This window comes from Brachyhypopomus gauderio, chromosome 18, assembly GCF_052324685.1.
Source record: "Brachyhypopomus gauderio isolate BG-103 chromosome 18, BGAUD_0.2, whole genome shotgun sequence".
NCBI lineage: Eukaryota > Metazoa > Chordata > Actinopteri > Gymnotiformes > Hypopomidae > Brachyhypopomus > Brachyhypopomus gauderio.
Genome location: NC_135228.1, coordinates 13,969,207 through 13,986,419, shown reverse-complemented (window position 1 = coordinate 13,986,419; position 17,213 = coordinate 13,969,207). Strand labels below are relative to the sequence as shown.

Genomic DNA, 17,213 nt, shown 5'->3' with positions numbered 1-17,213 from the left:
TGTCTCCAGCCCCCTGCAGGACGTTGACCCAGCGACGCCAACCCCCACCGGCCCCCGCCGGCCCCCGCCAACCCCCGCCAGCCACCGCCGGCCCCCGCCAACCCCCGCCGGACCTGCGCGCTCCATGCCGAGCGGGACACTAATTGAAGAGCGCGAGGCTGATGCTGGCGAGTCATTAGGACACGGTTAATAATGCAGCGAACTCCTCCTGCCCCACGTCCGCACAAACCCGGGGGGCACGTGAGGCTGTCTCGCTGGCCGAAGGGAGGGCGGGGAAAGAGGAGGAAGAACGGGAAGATGAAAAACGGAGGGGGTTAGGAGTCGACGGGAATGCTGGGAGTTGAACCGGGGGCCGTGTGGCAGAGAGAAGGCAGGATGCTGGAGCAGGAGGTGGAGAAAAGGGTGAAAGAGAGAAACAGTTACATAAGACGACCAGGGAAGTGCAGTCTGCTGAAAGGAGCCCGTTGGTTGCTGGTTGCGAGTCCAGTCATGCCCGTAGATCCAGGGCACAGCGATCCTTCAGGTCCAGCGCCTCGTCACGCACGTGGAATTTGCACTGTTGGAGCAGCTGTCAGGCAGATGGATGCACGCTCGTCAGCACGGCCTCTCTCTCTCTCTCTTTCTCTCTCTCTCTCTCTGAGAAGTCCAGCACGATGTCGTTAGGCCCGGCCGCATTCCACACCGAGGCTGCGGTGACGTCAATTTCAGCTGCGTCTCGTTTGTTGTCTCGTTTACAGATAACGTGACGGGGAAGATTACAACGGCGCCGTGGTGCTGTAGGTTCTCCAGGGCTTCGCGTGGCTTGCAAAAAACTTGCACAGGCAGCGCTGAAGCCCAACAGGCGCGAAAGGCAATTCCAGGAATCCGACGCGGAGACGCGCCATCCCGCGGCGCGGTGCGGAGGCGCCAAAGAACCAGCGAGTTGAAGGACGTCGCTTGTGAACACGGACCTGGGGAGAGCGGAGGAAAGGCCACGCGGGGCCTCACGTGCAGGTCTCAGGAACTTACGATGTTCATGAGGGTCAGCAGGTACTTCTGGATGTGCTCGCGGCCGTGGAAGTGCACCACGGAGCAGTCCACGCCCAGGAGCACCTCGATGTTGAAGCTCTCGTCTTGGGGCGCCTGCCTGCGCGCGCGCCTGCTGACGTTCACTCTGGGTCCCAACCGTCTGGACATCGTCTCCGCCCCAGCCAGACTGCCTAGCACCGAACCTGCGGAGACACACATGTGGACACACACTCGCCATTCAAAGCCTGATTATATATGTTAACACTCAGCTAAACAGTGGTTAACTCTTTCAATCGTTTTTCTGCAGTTTCTCTCCCTCTCTCAGAACCCCACCCCCCCAACATACACACACACACACACACACACACACACACACACACACCTCCCCTCTGCCCCCCTAAATAAAAATGTAGCACGCATCAATTAAGAAAATAACACATCCAACCAACCATCCACAATGACAAGAAACTGTGATGAGAAAAGACAGCACCGAACCTGAGAGCAGGCTGGCCAAGCAGACTGTAGCAGTGCGCTGGTGCGCTTGGCTGTGGACCAGCTCCACACCGGACACTCCAGCCACTGATAGATGTGGGAGTGTGTGGGAGACGCAGCTGTGATGCGGTTACCTGAGAGGGCCGACGCTCCGAGGCCCGGCTAATGCGCTTACCTGACCCCCACGTCCATTAGGCCCGTGTCAGAAGTGAAAAGAGCACTAAAACCCAAGAAATGCTCATAAAAGGGAACCACGTGGTGCGATCAGAACGACTTACGCGATCTGAGTGCACTGGCACGCAGATGGTTGGCAGCTCAGACGAACACAGTGAAAGGAGAGATTCCCCACAAACGCCCATATCTCTCAGTGCTCGAGGAGGCATTCATTAAAGCTCTCACAAACTCTGATAAAACCTGATAACTACTCACAGTGAAGTCATAGATGGCTTACTGCAGCTTTACTGCGAATTCTGAATATGCTGTAAAGACCAAAAGGCTTTAATAAAATGGTGGCAATAAATTAGATTTTTGGAACTAACTGCAATTACCGCAATAAATCTCAAACATTTGTAAACCTCTACACAAATTCAGTAAAAAAAAAAGCTGATAGAAAACAGACTTTGTGATGTTTCCAATTGTATGTCTGAAGACATGTTTAAGTATATTGAGTTTCCCGTTTTTGAAAATGACATTTGTCTGGGTTTTGGCAGGTTAAACAAGTTTGCATTTTAAGCCCAGTGAAATTCTGCAGAGGGGCAGAATGTTCCTCCGCTACAGCTATCAGAGGCTATACTTTATATACATATAAATGAGGGTAAACAACACTTTTAATAAGGTATGGATTGGCAAATAGTGCCAATGTTTGGGTGTTTCTGTTGGTGCAAAGTGCCGACAGTGTGGATCTAGAGGTCAATATTATCCCCCTCATCAGACACACCACACACCCATTAGTGCATATATTATGAACAAAAAAAAACTTTTACCCTAGTAATCACAGGGATCCTAATATCCTAATCCATGTTTACAACATGACCCTTCTGGAAATGCATAGAGCCTCTCAATGGCAGGGAAGATCATTCACACAAAATGTAATAGCTTCACAGGTTCTGCGTACAAAACTCACACTGCAGGGACACAACGAACAATGCAGTAATAAGGCTAGTAGTTCATGAATAAAAACATGCCTTCCAAAGGAAAAGCATAATTGGAACCCTTCGAGAATGAATCAGCACATGGATTTTCACAACCAGTTCTCAAACATTTCGAAAACGTGCAATCGTTTTAGCAAGCACACTTAGGTTAGGGCATGTCATTCAGCCTAGTTTAGACAAATGTTCAAACGTCTTCAGTTCTCTTGGTCGAATGCTGCTGGGCCCGATTTTGACGCCAAGAGAGGATAACGAACCCGCAGTGCCTCCCGAGTACAGGACCTTTGGGGTCGTTTTTGTAAACGCAGTCCGCATACGCAGTTAGGACTCTGCTAATAATGCTAATGCGAGGAGAGTCACAGCCCTGTGGTGAAGGACAAAGTGGGGGCACTTCCCAGACCTTTCGCTCCAGTTCCAGATTCGTGGGCCCCTCTGCAATAGATCAGCCACTGACGAGCTAGGACCAGCCTTACGCTGGAACTGCACGGTTCAAATCAGGTCACCACTGAGTGGTTGCATCTTAAGGGTCAGTCAGCAATAAACTTGAAGAAGTGTTTGTTTTTAAGGAGGTCTACCGGAGGAGCGGGGGAGCAGTGGTGAAGTGTGGAAGCCCGCTGAAGTGTTTAAATAAAAGAGTTCAGGGTAGACAGTGGAGAAACCAACTGATGAAATGTGCTGTTAACAGAATAGGTGTAAGCCTGTGTGACAGCCATGAGTCATCAATTGGTCTCTTTCTGATCTCTGTCCATGTCTCCCGTATTGCTCGAATGTCTCAGCAGAGCCCTGAACTCTACGAATTGCTTTTTAAGGACATCATACAAAACTACAAGGCTGTTGACTATTAGCAGCAATGTGTTTGCATGAATTTGACCTCTCCCTGTAGTTCACAGCAGAGACTATAGTGTGAGGACTTCAACAGGGTTTAAAGGTTAAATCCACGACACTGAACACCTGACAAAGCAGTTTATCAGCCCTGGCCTACAAGCCACCGGCAATACACAGGACAATAACCAGCCTGCTTGCAACACCTAGCATGCAATCGGAAACATGGCAGTGGTTTGGACAATTCTGTGATGCACGATCTACATAACTGAACACAGAAAATGTTAAGAATCAAATTCTGTGTACCATCGATTCACCTCAGTATCCAGGTGATGGAACTCTGCAATCCAGTGAGAATCCAGGAAAGCGTACACATGTAAGGGTATCATGTTCACTCAGGCCTATGGCCAGCACCAACCATCACTATCATCACCACCACCACAGGTCCACCTCAGCACACCCGCGCGGGCCCAGTCGGAGCCGCAGTCAACCGGGGATCCGGGGATGTCATCGGACCGGGGATCACGATGCCAGCGGACATCCACTTAAACGCAGCGCTCATCGTATTTCAAGGGTAAAAGGCTTCCGTGCGCTGCTGTGTACTCTCGGGCAAAGTGTAAAAATAGAATGGCTACAGGAGGGGCGGCCGTGTGCTCCCGCATACTGAGCCGAAGAAGAGGATGTCTCTGCCTCTCTCTGGGCCCGTGACATTGTTCAGGTCGGATCAGGTTCAGCCGGCCTGGTCTTCATTTCCCAAATGTGCTCCAGCACCGGCCGGCAGGCTTCGAAGCGATATTTGCTCCGCTTCTTGACTGTGATTGATAGGGTGGTGTTTGTCCATGGTGCAGTGATGAATTTGCATGAAAACAAACAAACAAAAAAACAGGAATGAAAAAAATAAAAAAGGAATGCAAGCTGTTACACAGAGAGCATGCCGAGATGTGCTTAACTAACTAATTATGCTGATTCATATGTGGTATCTAGGCTATATATAGTATTTAGTGTAGAATATGTTATGTGTACTGGAGTTTGGATCAGTAATGGGTTATGTAGGAGGTCTATATGTCAATCACAACAACTGATTAACTACATATGATGCCCTATTTAGATGTGCAGGAATGCGTAAACATTTTATTGAGCAGATGAGTTTGTGCATGCAACAATATCCTAAGATGCCCAACATGCCAAGCCAGCAGATACATCTACTACCTATAAGACACACTGAGCAGAGCAGAGAAGCCCTTTTCTAATCTGTTAGACAAACACGATGCAGTCCAAGACCAAGGACATGTTTGCTTAAGTAGCAGCACAAGAGAGGGAGAGATGTTATGCTGAATATTAGCAGGGCTACGATCACAGCCGTACTGATATAACAGCACAACCTCGAGTGCAGACTAACAGGACAACAGTTCTTACTGTTATTACATAACAATAATAAGCGACCACACATTGTGATTTGTTTGTTTATTTCATAATATCTGGCTCTGCCGACACAAATAGTTGCACAACTGGTCTGGGACTGGACTGTTGCCAAGCAACACAAACATTTTTAATGAACATTGGTTATTACTTTGTGTAGATCTACATTACTGCAGGCCAGGTACCTTAGTGTAGATCTACATTACTGCAGGCCAGATACCTTAGTGTAGATCTACATTACTGCAGGCCAGATACCTTAGTGTAAATCTACATTACTGCAGGCCAGATACCTTAGTGTAGATCTACATTATTGCAGGCCAGATACCTTAGTGTAGATCTACATTACTGCAGGCCAGATACCTTAGTGTAGATCTACATTACTGCAGGCCGGGTACCTTAGTGTAGATCTACATTACTGCAGGCCAGATACCTTAGTGTAGATCTACATTACTGCAGGCCAGATACCTTAGTGTAGATCTACATTACTGCAGGCCAGATACCTTAGTGTAAATCTACATTACTGCAGGCCAGATACCTTAGTGTAGATCTACATTACTGCAGGTCAGCTATCTTAGTGTAGCAAATAATATGTTAAATTCTATAAACATATAGTGAATTATATATGTATAATATAATTTAAATGTTTGCATTTCATTTTGTGTGCTTTTCATGTATATCTGTTTACACAGAATATGCACTCATTATATAGTTCCTAAAACAATAATACAGTTATCTTTAATAAACAAAATAAAACTGCTTGATTAACATGCACTGATTCTACAGCTCTGTTTGGTGTTTTTTTAGTGAGATCATTTATAGCTCATCTGGAATGTGCCTAAATGCATTTCTTCTCTTCCAGTAAGATGAGGAGTCATTAGTCTTAGCATTTAAAGCATCTGCCAGTAACAGGTCAGATAGAGGTGAAACAGTGCTTGTAATACAGCTATAAGTAAGAATGTGTTAAAAGCACTAAGTGAGTTTTGGCAACAGTAATAATGTGAAAAGCTTTATTTAGCTGACCATTTGTTGAAATGAAAATAAAGCCAAGAGACAAAGGAAACATATACCTATATTTATTTTATAGAAAGATTAAAATTCTGACTTATCACATTGGCTCCTCCAAGCATGCAGCCAGGTCCAGGGAACTCTGACAGGTGCATGTTCGAGAGCTCAGAACGTGGAGCAGGATCCTCATTCAAATCCAAACGGACTCCAGCCCTCCACACACAGGAGACACTCCTCCTCCCCCGCAAATATCCCTCGCAGTTCTACTCAGTAGCTCATATTGAAAACATGCTAAAGCTTTAACGTCTCCAAAGGGGAAGAGGGAGTTCAGCAGCAGGACCAGACTTTCTCTCCCCGGTAATGTGATCCCAGTTTCCCGTATAAATTGATGAGCTGCACCCTCTTCTCCAGAGGATCAGGCTCGTGTTATAACTCAGGACAGCTGGCGTGGCAGTTCATCTTCTCCATGAACTTCACATTTGAAGAATCATTCGGTCTCAAATGCCTCTGGAAATTCAAACGTGTTGCAAACAATTCTGTCGGTGAACCTCGTCGGCCTTGAGCTGCTGTGGAAACAAACGACTGGGTTGGGTTCGTTTGGCTCGCAGGAACACGGGGTGAAGAGCCAGAGTTACAGGCTATGATACTATTAATGGTCATGACCCAAGAGATCAGGTCTTGCTCACTGTGAGCCAGGAAGCAGAAGTATCTGATATCTGCCATGCTGGGTGCAGCATGTTGGAACTCTTACTGTAATGCACAAAGCAGGAAGCTCTGGCATTATGGAGGGTTGATGATATTCTTCCCAAACACCTTGCAGAATCCATTCTCAGGGTTGTACGGCTCCTTCTGCAGAAACGTGAAGCCATGGCATTCAGAATGGCATAAAAAGGCTTCCAAACCCCATCCGTTCCTTTTCTGGTTCCCTTGCTGATCTTGCCTGTAAGCCTTTTTACGGATCAGATAGCCAGTTTTGTGCACAGCAGTATTGCGGTCATAGACATTGGGCCTAGGATGTGCATGAGCTATGATGTGCAGAGCTTGAGTTGTGTGCAGAGCTGCAGCAGAAATGTGGGGGCAGGGAAGTGTCTATCTTGCCTGGGACCAAAGTCTCACCATCTAGGATGCATTCCTGTTTTTTTTTTTTCTGACTGAATGATACAGATGTATGGACAGCTTCTCAGGAAACACAAGGCAACCAACCCCAATGCATAAATGAGGAATAATCGAAATGCCAAATCCAGTGAAGTCAATGAACGTGAGGCAGTTCGTAGCAACCATTTTGGCACAGTCGGTGTCCTGACTCAGGTGCTGGGCCACCTCTGAGCGTTTAAAAGCTGTACGGTTGTACAGCTGGCTGGCGAGGCTCCTTGCAGCCTCCTGGGGTTCTTTGTTCTCCAACTGTAGGTTCTCTTCACTTCGCCATTCACAGAGGTATGTATTACAACACCCAATGGTTTCTCCTCGGCCTCTTCTTTCACTTTATTATTGGCTTCTTTGTGTTGTCTTTTGAATCCACTTCATCCTCTGCTGCGCTTGGAGCTTCTGCACTCTTCTCTGTCGGCTTTGGCAGGAGTTCGAAAACTACGTCCAGCTCATCTTCATTTTGTTCATCCTGAATTATCTCCAGGAACTTGGTCACAAATGCTGTCAGATTGATTTATTTTTTTTGCTGCTTCTTATTTGGGCAATAGCTGCCTCCATGTCAAACATTCCTACAATTCCAGCTGTCAGTGGCTGTCCTTTTTCACCTCCCTGCTGGTTTCTCTCATTCTCTGGTTTCTCCTGTTCTTGTTGACTATTTCCAGCCATCATCTCTCTCTCCAAATAATTTTATGCCTCTGCTTGTCTGGGCATTCTGATCCCTCCAAGGTCAAATCCATCTATGTTTCCTCAGTTGCTTTGTAATGGGTCAGACAGCTGATCAGTTTAGCAGCCATTCTGGTGAGTAATATCATGGTACAGAGGCCTCCTGCCAGCCACCTCCGTCAGCAGCGGCAGTATTTCATGTTGTCCTGTTGATGTGATGATGTGTTTGTCCCTCAGGTGGGCGGGGCCCATTAGGAAACCCAACACCTGAGGGTCGCCAGTTGACTGCTGGTTATTGCATCCTTAATTTGAATTAGTTCATGGATTTTGAGTTTGTGCACTCTATCCATTAAATCCTCCCTTTTCCCTGAGACTGGCGTGATCGCTTCATTTGCACTCTTTGCCCGTCACAAAAAATGGCTTGTGTGATTAGAATTGTTTCTTGACATGCCTATTTATAGTAATGATATCATAAAGATGGTGGAATCTGAATGGTGTAATGTCATAATGTTCTAGCTTGCTCAGGAGTTTTTACATATTGTTTGGGTTGCAGCATTATACCAAAATAGCCACAGGATATATATCTGTCTCTTCCTCAAACCCTAAAATTGGCACTGAGGCAAGTAAAAAATGGAACATCTAAATTTCTAACAATTTTTCTTTGGTGGTTTTACCTCAGCGTTTGATGTCACACTGCTAAGGAACCAATCAAATGCAGTACTTTTACCCTTTTGCCTTTTTGTCAAAGCATCAGTTCTTCTCAACCCATCAATTACAATTATTGGATTGAATCACACTCTGGGGTGGAATCTCAAGAGTTGTATTTCTGGAATCCATATGAAAGAATGAGTTTTAAATGTATCACTGTCACTGTCATTGTGTTGAATTAAATACATTTTCTAAAATGTCAGAAAATGTCAAAGTTCCAAAAAAAAAAAACAACAATGTTGATTATTGACATGCATGTACTGACAAATCATGGATTTATCAGCGTAAATGAAGCTTGTAGATGCCACTGTCCTGTACTAAATCCTTTTGTATTGTTTATTGTGTGTTCTTTAGTAAAAGATTGTAGAACTTCACTGATTTTATGGTTACAAGAACCGAAATTCTATATTTCAATGAGAAAAAATTTTGATTGTCACGTATGGAGCCACTCCTTCTGTTTTGTAGCATCTTTATTTTAATTAGTTATGCCTCGCCGTTCTCGTGCCCTCCATGTCAGCACCCCAGCTAATAAACCCTGCTCTCCTCAGCACTTGTGTCTGCCTCTTAGCTCACCAACATTACATTGTTATTGTACGGACGTCCAGCAAAGAATAGCTCTACCTTTTTTTCATTTTAATGACTATACAAGAATCGTTAGCCAGGACCAAGACAATGAGCTGATGCAACATAAAATATGTTTAGAGACTGGAGTGAATTATGTATTCTGTATTTTTATGCTATTATGGAATCAGAATATTATGCTGTTCTGTATGCTTTTATTAATTTTACTGCAGAATGTTTTATTTCCTTTTCATGTCACAATCAACTTCCACATAAAAGCCATCTTAATTTTACATATTTCACCTGAAACATATTTGTCTTCAATTAAATGCTCATATTTTGCTTATTTTCGAGTTTTAAAATTCCCAAATGGTATTTGCAAAACTTTAATGGTATAAAGATGGTATATTTAAATGGTATTTTTGTTGTCCACAATGTCAATACTGGGGAAAATTTGTTTCAGTTCTAGTTAGGAAATAAGGTTCTATTCATATAAGGTAGGAAAATATAAATTATTGGGACAAAAGCAGATTACCACTGCTCACTGTGAATAATCTAACAGTACACTGCAGTTACTGAAATCTGCCAAAATCTGCAGTTGTGTATTATATCTCCTGCAAGATATATAATAATCAACTGTAATTCAGACTTTCTCTTGGGACCATCAAAATTAAAGAATTGTTGCACACGTAATGATAATGTCTATTGCATTGATGAAGTATGTGTTTACATTGCTGCATTGTTGCTATAGCAGCAGTGAAGTTAGAAAGCTTCCTGGGAAAAACTGATCACTATCACAACTACTTAGGACTCCACTGCCATATGTCAGATTTGAAACCACAATTTTCAACAAATTTCGAACCTCATTACATAATTCACTCGTTATTCGATAAACTTGCCTTTGCAAAGTAAAAAGAATCAGCTAAGTTGGTATGCATGAGTATGCATATATGACTCGATGCACAAACATGACTTTTGGGGTGAACCAGGCAGATTACTGGCCAGATGGAGGCACAGACACTGGCTTTAGGAATCAAAACAAAATGCATAACTTGGCATTTTCAGCAGGGCTGGCAGATGTAACTGTTCAATCAACAGCCTTGGAAAATCAACTTTGAAGAAATCTGAAAAAATAAACTGATGTTGGTCTATAAAAACATAGAAAAAAACCCCTGAAGATAAGCAACAGGGAGGTTCTCAGCAGCAGAGTGGAGCTAATTTACCACAACACCACCACGGCTGGAGGTTAGCACTGTGTCCATTCTCATATAAACCAACTGGGCTTTTATTTTGTGAATACAAATAACTTCACAGACAGATCATTTTAGTATGTGTGGTATAATACAAAACCAGTTTGCTTGAAAGAATGGAATTTTGTGGAATACGGTAATTTAGTTAGTAAAATTTCCAGCACTAAGAGCTGAAAATTGCTTACTGTCCAATGTTATAGTATAAGTTCTCTGGAATACAGAGAACTTTTAAATGTTCTTTGTTCCCAGAGAAGATCCACTAACCTGTATTATATAGCAGTGGGAGGAACCAATAAAATGTTCAAATTATTCATAAAGTGTAGTAATATAGATCTTTTTTTTTCCTAAGAGTGCATAGTTTTTTTAAAGGCTGTTAATGTGTTGTGGAGAGATAGTATTACCAGGATTAAAGAAATATTACATTGTGTAGAAATAGAAGCTAACTAACTTCTAATGGGTATTCTCCTATAAACATTAATGAAAGATGCTAAAGTTTGAAAAGATGATATATATGATTAATGTCCGAGCTTAGTATTTGAACAACTTCTTTCTCCTATATGCTTTATTCCTCAGTCAGAGGTGGTTCAAGAAAAGTGTCAGTGTCTGAACCGTTGGGGGGGCATGCCTCATATAGAAACACAGACCTCTCTTCACAACACATATATGCAATTCAGTGTAAATGCATATTATTGAAACTCTTATTCCAGATCTCAGGTATGAAAATACGCCTCTTACTCACAATAGCACATTCCTGGTTTTCGTGAGAGAATGTTAATATGCAAGTGCACCAAAGTTTGTGTGATGCGGTTGGACACACACACACACACACACACACACACACACACAGCGACTGTGTGAAGCAATGAAGCTGTGTGCACTGCACCTCTCTATCCACCAAGTCATCCCATAAAACACTCCATGACCACCATCTCCACAACAAAACCATGACGCACACAGACACCCCCCTCCCCCATCCATCTGAACGCTCGCCGCAGGGCAGGAAAAATAAGCGTAATCACCGTCTTTTGCAGAAGAACGCCAGTAATTACAGTCCCGGAGAGCGCCGTGGCCCGATCTGAAGACGCAGGACCGGTGGAATCAGCAGGGCACATTACCCCAGCTGGACCCGCAGGGCTACCGCCGCACGCTCTGCGAGACATTTTGCCCTGGAGCGTCCTGGAAACAGGGCTGAAAGCATGGCAGCTAGCCTTTCTGGAGGACGTCCACACTCCTCCAAAACATCACGCCATGCCAAAGATGATCAGTAAGCGCCTCAACCCCAGTGTTGTTGTTGCGAGGGCTGGGAGATATTTCAATGAAAACCATATGCATCTCACTCACACCCGCACACAAGCTCATACGGACAGGAATGACATTCATTTCAAGAATTTTACTTCTTGCTCTTTCTTCTTGCTCTTAAATGGGTGGTTTATATATCACTTTCTTAGCAGCTGATATTTATGATAGAGACATGTGAAAGCGTATATGTGAAATATTCCATTCCATACTAACTGCCTACATTAAATCAGAAAGTGTATTTTTTAGAGCACAAGAACTCCACACTACATTACTACATACACTACATTACTACATGTCTATAGCTTATACCACATTACTAGATGTACTACAGCTATACTGCAACCTACTACATGGCAAACACGGAAGATCAAGTTCAACGCTCTGATTTTGTGAGACCAGGTTGTTTGGTTATAAAACTTCAAAAAGTCAAAAACAAACTAGAGCTACGTCTGTCCCAAAACCATGTCAAATCCTGCACATGCAACTGACGGGATCTCTGCACTCTCTGATTCTTAGCCTGACCATCATATATTCTGAGGAGTGTACGTCTGTGCATGTGCGTGTATGTATTAAGGCTAAAATGTCAGGGTGAGTGAGGTGAGGAGACACACAGATGCAGAAAAACTGCCCCCCATCCAAATTGTGTGTGGCAAAAATTAGACATAATAAAGCTCTGTGTGCAAGGTCAAAAACCTAATATTTAATCATCTGATTCTCCACAAAACATTTACCCACTTGAATTGTACACAATACATATTTACCCATTGGAATTCTCCATTCTCCATTTTATCCACACAATACATATACAACTCTCCAAAATACTCAAAATAAAGGGCAGGATGACAAGACATGTCAACAAATATAAAAGTCAAACTGTCTACTGAGCAGTGTTCAACAAAATGTTAAAAGAGATGTTATGCGAGCAAGTCAACGCAGAAGCAGAGAGAAGCTAGAGACTCTTCTGCAGCTTACAGGGTTGCCGGTGAAAAAGCCCTTTTTTCTATTCTGCAAGTCAGGCTGCACGAAAAAAAAAAAAAAAACACTTTAGCAATATTTCCCCGAGTTTAAACCATGCTGAAAGTGCAGCGGGACCGACACACATCTGAGGCATGTGCCACAGTCAATTTCGCAAAAATGATAATCATAATCACTCCATCTCGGTATTTGCTTATTTTTGCTGAAATAATTGAATATAAATGAGTTACGAGCGTAAGTCTTTCCAAGTGTCAGAGAGTGACTGAAGGTCAGAGCAGTAAACAGTGCCTGGGAGAAAAAGATGCAGCCAAACCGCTTGGACGGAAAAACCTAAACAAGGACGAAGGAAATCTCGTCGACTTCCCTTCAAGGCTCGCGGGGTAATGGCTATGTGTAGGCACCACACAAAGGCATTCTTAAAGCTCGACTTGTCACTGTTCTCACTCTCCCACTCCTCCCCTCCACAAGTTTTACAGTAACTCTGAAGTTTTGCCCTCTTCATGTCTGCCAAGTAGAGCTAAAAATCCCATCAAGTCTGCCACGTAGACGCTGGCTGTCTGAGTCCGGGCTTGGCTGCAACATGTCTCTGCTGGATTTCAATATGAACTTCAGCCATCACTCACTCACACACCCACGCACATACACATGAGTGCATGCACGCATACACACACACACACATATACACACACACACACACACACACCCACACACTCCCTCACAAGTGCACACACAGGCATATGGATACACACACGCATTCACAGGCATATGCATACATACACACGGTGGCACAGACACACATGCTCCAAACAGCAGCCTCAGGCTCACTGAATCAAGCCTGGGCTCTTTGTTGAAACCTTCTACACACACGAAGTTGTTGTGTTGTTGTAAGTCAGGGGCAGTGTTATGACTGCACTGCTATGACACAGATGTTGGGCCACACGTTACCTCCATAACACCAGACATGCACTGCACTCCTAGTGTCTAGGGTCTAGTGACCTAACTATGTATATGACCTAATGCATTTCACTGTAACACAGGAAATAAAAACATAAGTTTACTCCAACAATGGACTACACTTTTTTGGTTTCAATTAACAATCTGATCTCCAGACACTAAACAGCCATGTCTTGTTTCAAAAGTAACACTATAATTAAAATCAAGTTGGACTCATTTGAGTTCAGGTCTAAAACTAAAGACATTATCTGATATAGAGTAATTATGTGCCCTGTGTGTGTGTGTGTGTGTGTGTGTGTGGGTCTTCCCTACAACAGATCTTCTTTTGTTCTTTCACTTTCCTTCTAGATAAATGACCCAGAAGGACTCAAGGCAAATCCGAGGTGACTTCATCGCAACGTGAACCTGTCAACCTCCTCCTGTCTCAGCCCAGTGGGCCGGACTTGGAGTGACACGCGAATCGCCCTTAGAGACGTTTATGACTTCATCCAGTCACTCTTCCTCACACACCTCTTCCATACAGTGGACTAAGGGGAGACAGATGGAGACAGAAAGAGAGAGGGACAGAGAGAAATAAAGGGCAAAAGAACAAGAGAATGAGAGAACGAGAGAGAGAACACGACAATAGAGGTAGAATAGAGAAAGCATGCATGGATGATCTCTCTGAAGCCAAAGTAAGAGCCCCGGGGAGCCGAAACCTGCGCTGAACCAACGTTCAGGGTTGTGAGGGTCAAGAAGAGCCATCTGGCTTATTCAGGGAATCCATCCTGACTGTTGCTGTTGTAACCAATAACCTCTGACTGCTAACATACCTGAGCAAAAGCAATATAAATATATTTGATAGGAATTAGGCAATATTTAAAAATTCCTTGACTTTATAGTGGAAAATCACTTCGTGTGCTGTCAAATATAAGATTCTCCATATAAACACATTGCCACACATTACTGTACAACGCAGCACACACTTGCACACTGGCCAGTGTTCAGCTACTAACAGATGGAACGGTCGGTTTGGTCGAATCGTCTCCCTGCCTGCAGACGCATTAATATGCAGAGGAGGATAAGCAGTTCTGACCTCCGGGGTGGACGTAGTCCACAGGACCTGCAGCCGGCTTCTTGACGGCGGAGGAGCGGTAGAGGATGTGATGTCGTCCGGCCCCGCCTTCCTCCTCTCCCGTCACTTCGCCCCCTCTCTCCAGTGGCTCAATGAAGAACTCCTCCTGACCAGCACGGATCATCCCCGCCTGACAGGCAGAGGGGGTGGGAGCGCAGGCAGAAGGAGAGAGTGAGGGCAGAGAATGAGAAAGAGATGAATAAGAAAAAGGGGGGAAAAAAAGGTGACCAAACATAAGTGACAAACTAAAAACAAAGGAATTTCATTCACAGGCAGGTAGAAAGCTTGCACATAAGGTCCATTAAGAGAGGAAGCTACAGGATCTATTTCGGTTTGTCTACTATATCATATTTTCAGTGGCTTCAGAAGAAGCCTCGGGCAACCTGATCTCTGAATCGATCGATTCTCTTTCTCCACTTAAATCATGTGTGCAAGCAGCAGCCATCATTAAAACCCAGTGACACTGTCAGTCATGAGCAAAAACAATGATATTAATACTTCTAAAAAAATGCCGTTCCACTGCCATTTAAGCTCCCTGTGTTTACACAATTAAAACAAAGCTGGTGGTCAGAGATGGAAAGAGGAAATTCAAGCTGTGAAACACGATCAATGCTAAATGTGTCTTCAACTGAGAACTCACTGACAGGCCGATATGCTTGACAGTTTCTGCTCAGTTCTCACTGTATGTAGTCGAGGCTGTCTATGTGAATGACACGGCGCTCTCCACTGCCTCAGGCGCCGGCCGCATAACAAGCAGCAAAAAAGAGAACAAGTGAGAAAGAGAAGGAAAGAGAGGGAAAGAGAGAGCGCGCGGGCGAGAGAGAAAGGGTGAGCGAGAGAGGGAGAGACATGCGCCCGTGGGGCTGATCGATCAGAGGGTAGAGATCTACAACTTATTGGATTTTTCCCTGGTAGAAACCAGACAATCGGGGTCTCCCCGTACGCCGCCATCACCAACGGGACGGATCAGTCTCCACATTAGTCCCGCTCTTCCACACACGCTCGCGAGCTCATGCGCGAGCTCGAAGAGCGCGCAGCTCTTTATAAGACTAGGTGTTTCCCTGGTCATCACCAAAAAGTCCGGGGTGCGCAGAGAGGTCCAGGTCCAGGCCGCTGAGGTAGTTTAGCTCACAGCCCCCCCACACACACCTCTAGGAAACGATACCCAGAGAGCTCCTCCCGCCTCCTCCCTCGCTCTCCTGGGGGTTCATTACGGAGGAAATGCCCGCGCGCTGCATAAATGGACACCGCCGTACCCGGGGGCAGCAGTCACACTCAGTCACAGGTTCATGTAAAAAGTGCTGACAGAAAAGCCGAGTGCAGATTTCTGTCCTCCGCAGAAAACTCGCCAGTTCAGAACCGCCCGGTCTTCTGTGCTGGGTCAGAGAATAAGGGGCTCGAGTGTGGGCACGTCACTAGATTTGTAAATGGTCTAAGTAAGGTGTTAACTCACTAAACGTATTTATTTTTGCCACCAGTAATTAATTAATGAATTAATTAATAACGAGGAATTAAAAACATTAATTAAACAGCGAGATATTTCCTTGTATCTCAGTGAATTATCTAAACCCAGGGGGTGGGCATGTGTACAAGGCATGGGATTTATTTTAGCAGGCAAAGACAAAAACCAGATGGGAGGACGTTTAGAAATGCTAGGCAAACAATTCTAAATGGAAACGATAGCAAATGGCCTTAATCAGAAGTCTTATAAAGGACGATAAATGTAAGAGTCAGAGGTGGGGACTCGAGTCACATGACTTGGACTCGAGTCAGACTCGAGTCATTAATATTAAGACTTTTGACTTGACTTGAAAAAATATTCAGAGACTTAGACTTGACTTGGACTTTTACACCAATAACTTGGGACTTGAATTGGACTTGAACCTGTTTACTTGCAAAGACTTGATTTTTTTTTACCCCAAATCTAAATTTTAAAACGCATATTAATATTTATAGTGTGCCCCATTAATTTCATTTCCGTCCTTCTGACGCAGACCGGTCCTCTGCTTTTCCACACGTGTGTGTGTGCGTGAGCTGCAGCACAACCAATCAAATGGGGGGGTTGGCGAACGTAAATTTTTACCGGGCGGGGTGTAAAATGTACACAAATTAAGTATTATATCGCGATCGATCGATCGCCAGTGGTTGGTGCCAGAGCGAACTAGTAACTCATTGAATCATAGATGTGGATCAGAGGTAAATAAACTAGATTTTTTTTCCGACGTGAGAAATCGGATGTGTAGCGTGAAAGCGTGTGAAGACGGTCAAATGCGTCTCACGCTCAATGCGTGAGAGTTGGCAACCCTGGGTTCTGTATCTGAACTCGGGGAAGAGAGCCTCTCTCTGTCACTATCATAATATCCAGTTCTATCTCAACATGGATTGTGTATTTGAAAACATCTACGTCGAGAAAAAAATATATTGACAAAAGTGGAGCGAGTTTTCAGCTATGGGGACATCATTCATCGTGCACAAATGACATACAGACTTTTGGCCAGCAAATGCAATGCAGAATAGTTTACTGAAATGTCTAAAGTTGCAGATTCCTGTTAATTGTTCAGTTCTTATATTTGTTTGTCTTGTGTCACTCACACATGTTCTCCAAGAAACCAGATAAGAGAAGAGAGGGAAAATGCCGTTATGGTTCTT

The 17,213-nt window shown here is 44.3% G+C and overlaps 1 protein-coding gene across 1 annotated transcript in view; it reads right to left on the bottom strand.

Moving 5' to 3' along the window:
* adamts2a (ADAM metallopeptidase with thrombospondin type 1 motif, 2a) overlaps positions 1 to 17,213 on the bottom strand; it is a 44,723-nt gene that overhangs the window by 16,013 nt on the left and 11,497 nt on the right. The window contains 2 exon segments of the mRNA XM_076979391.1: positions 1,009 to 1,211; positions 14,526 to 14,694. Of these exon segments, the coding sequence (XP_076835506.1) occupies positions 1,009 to 1,211; positions 14,526 to 14,694 (372 nt within the window).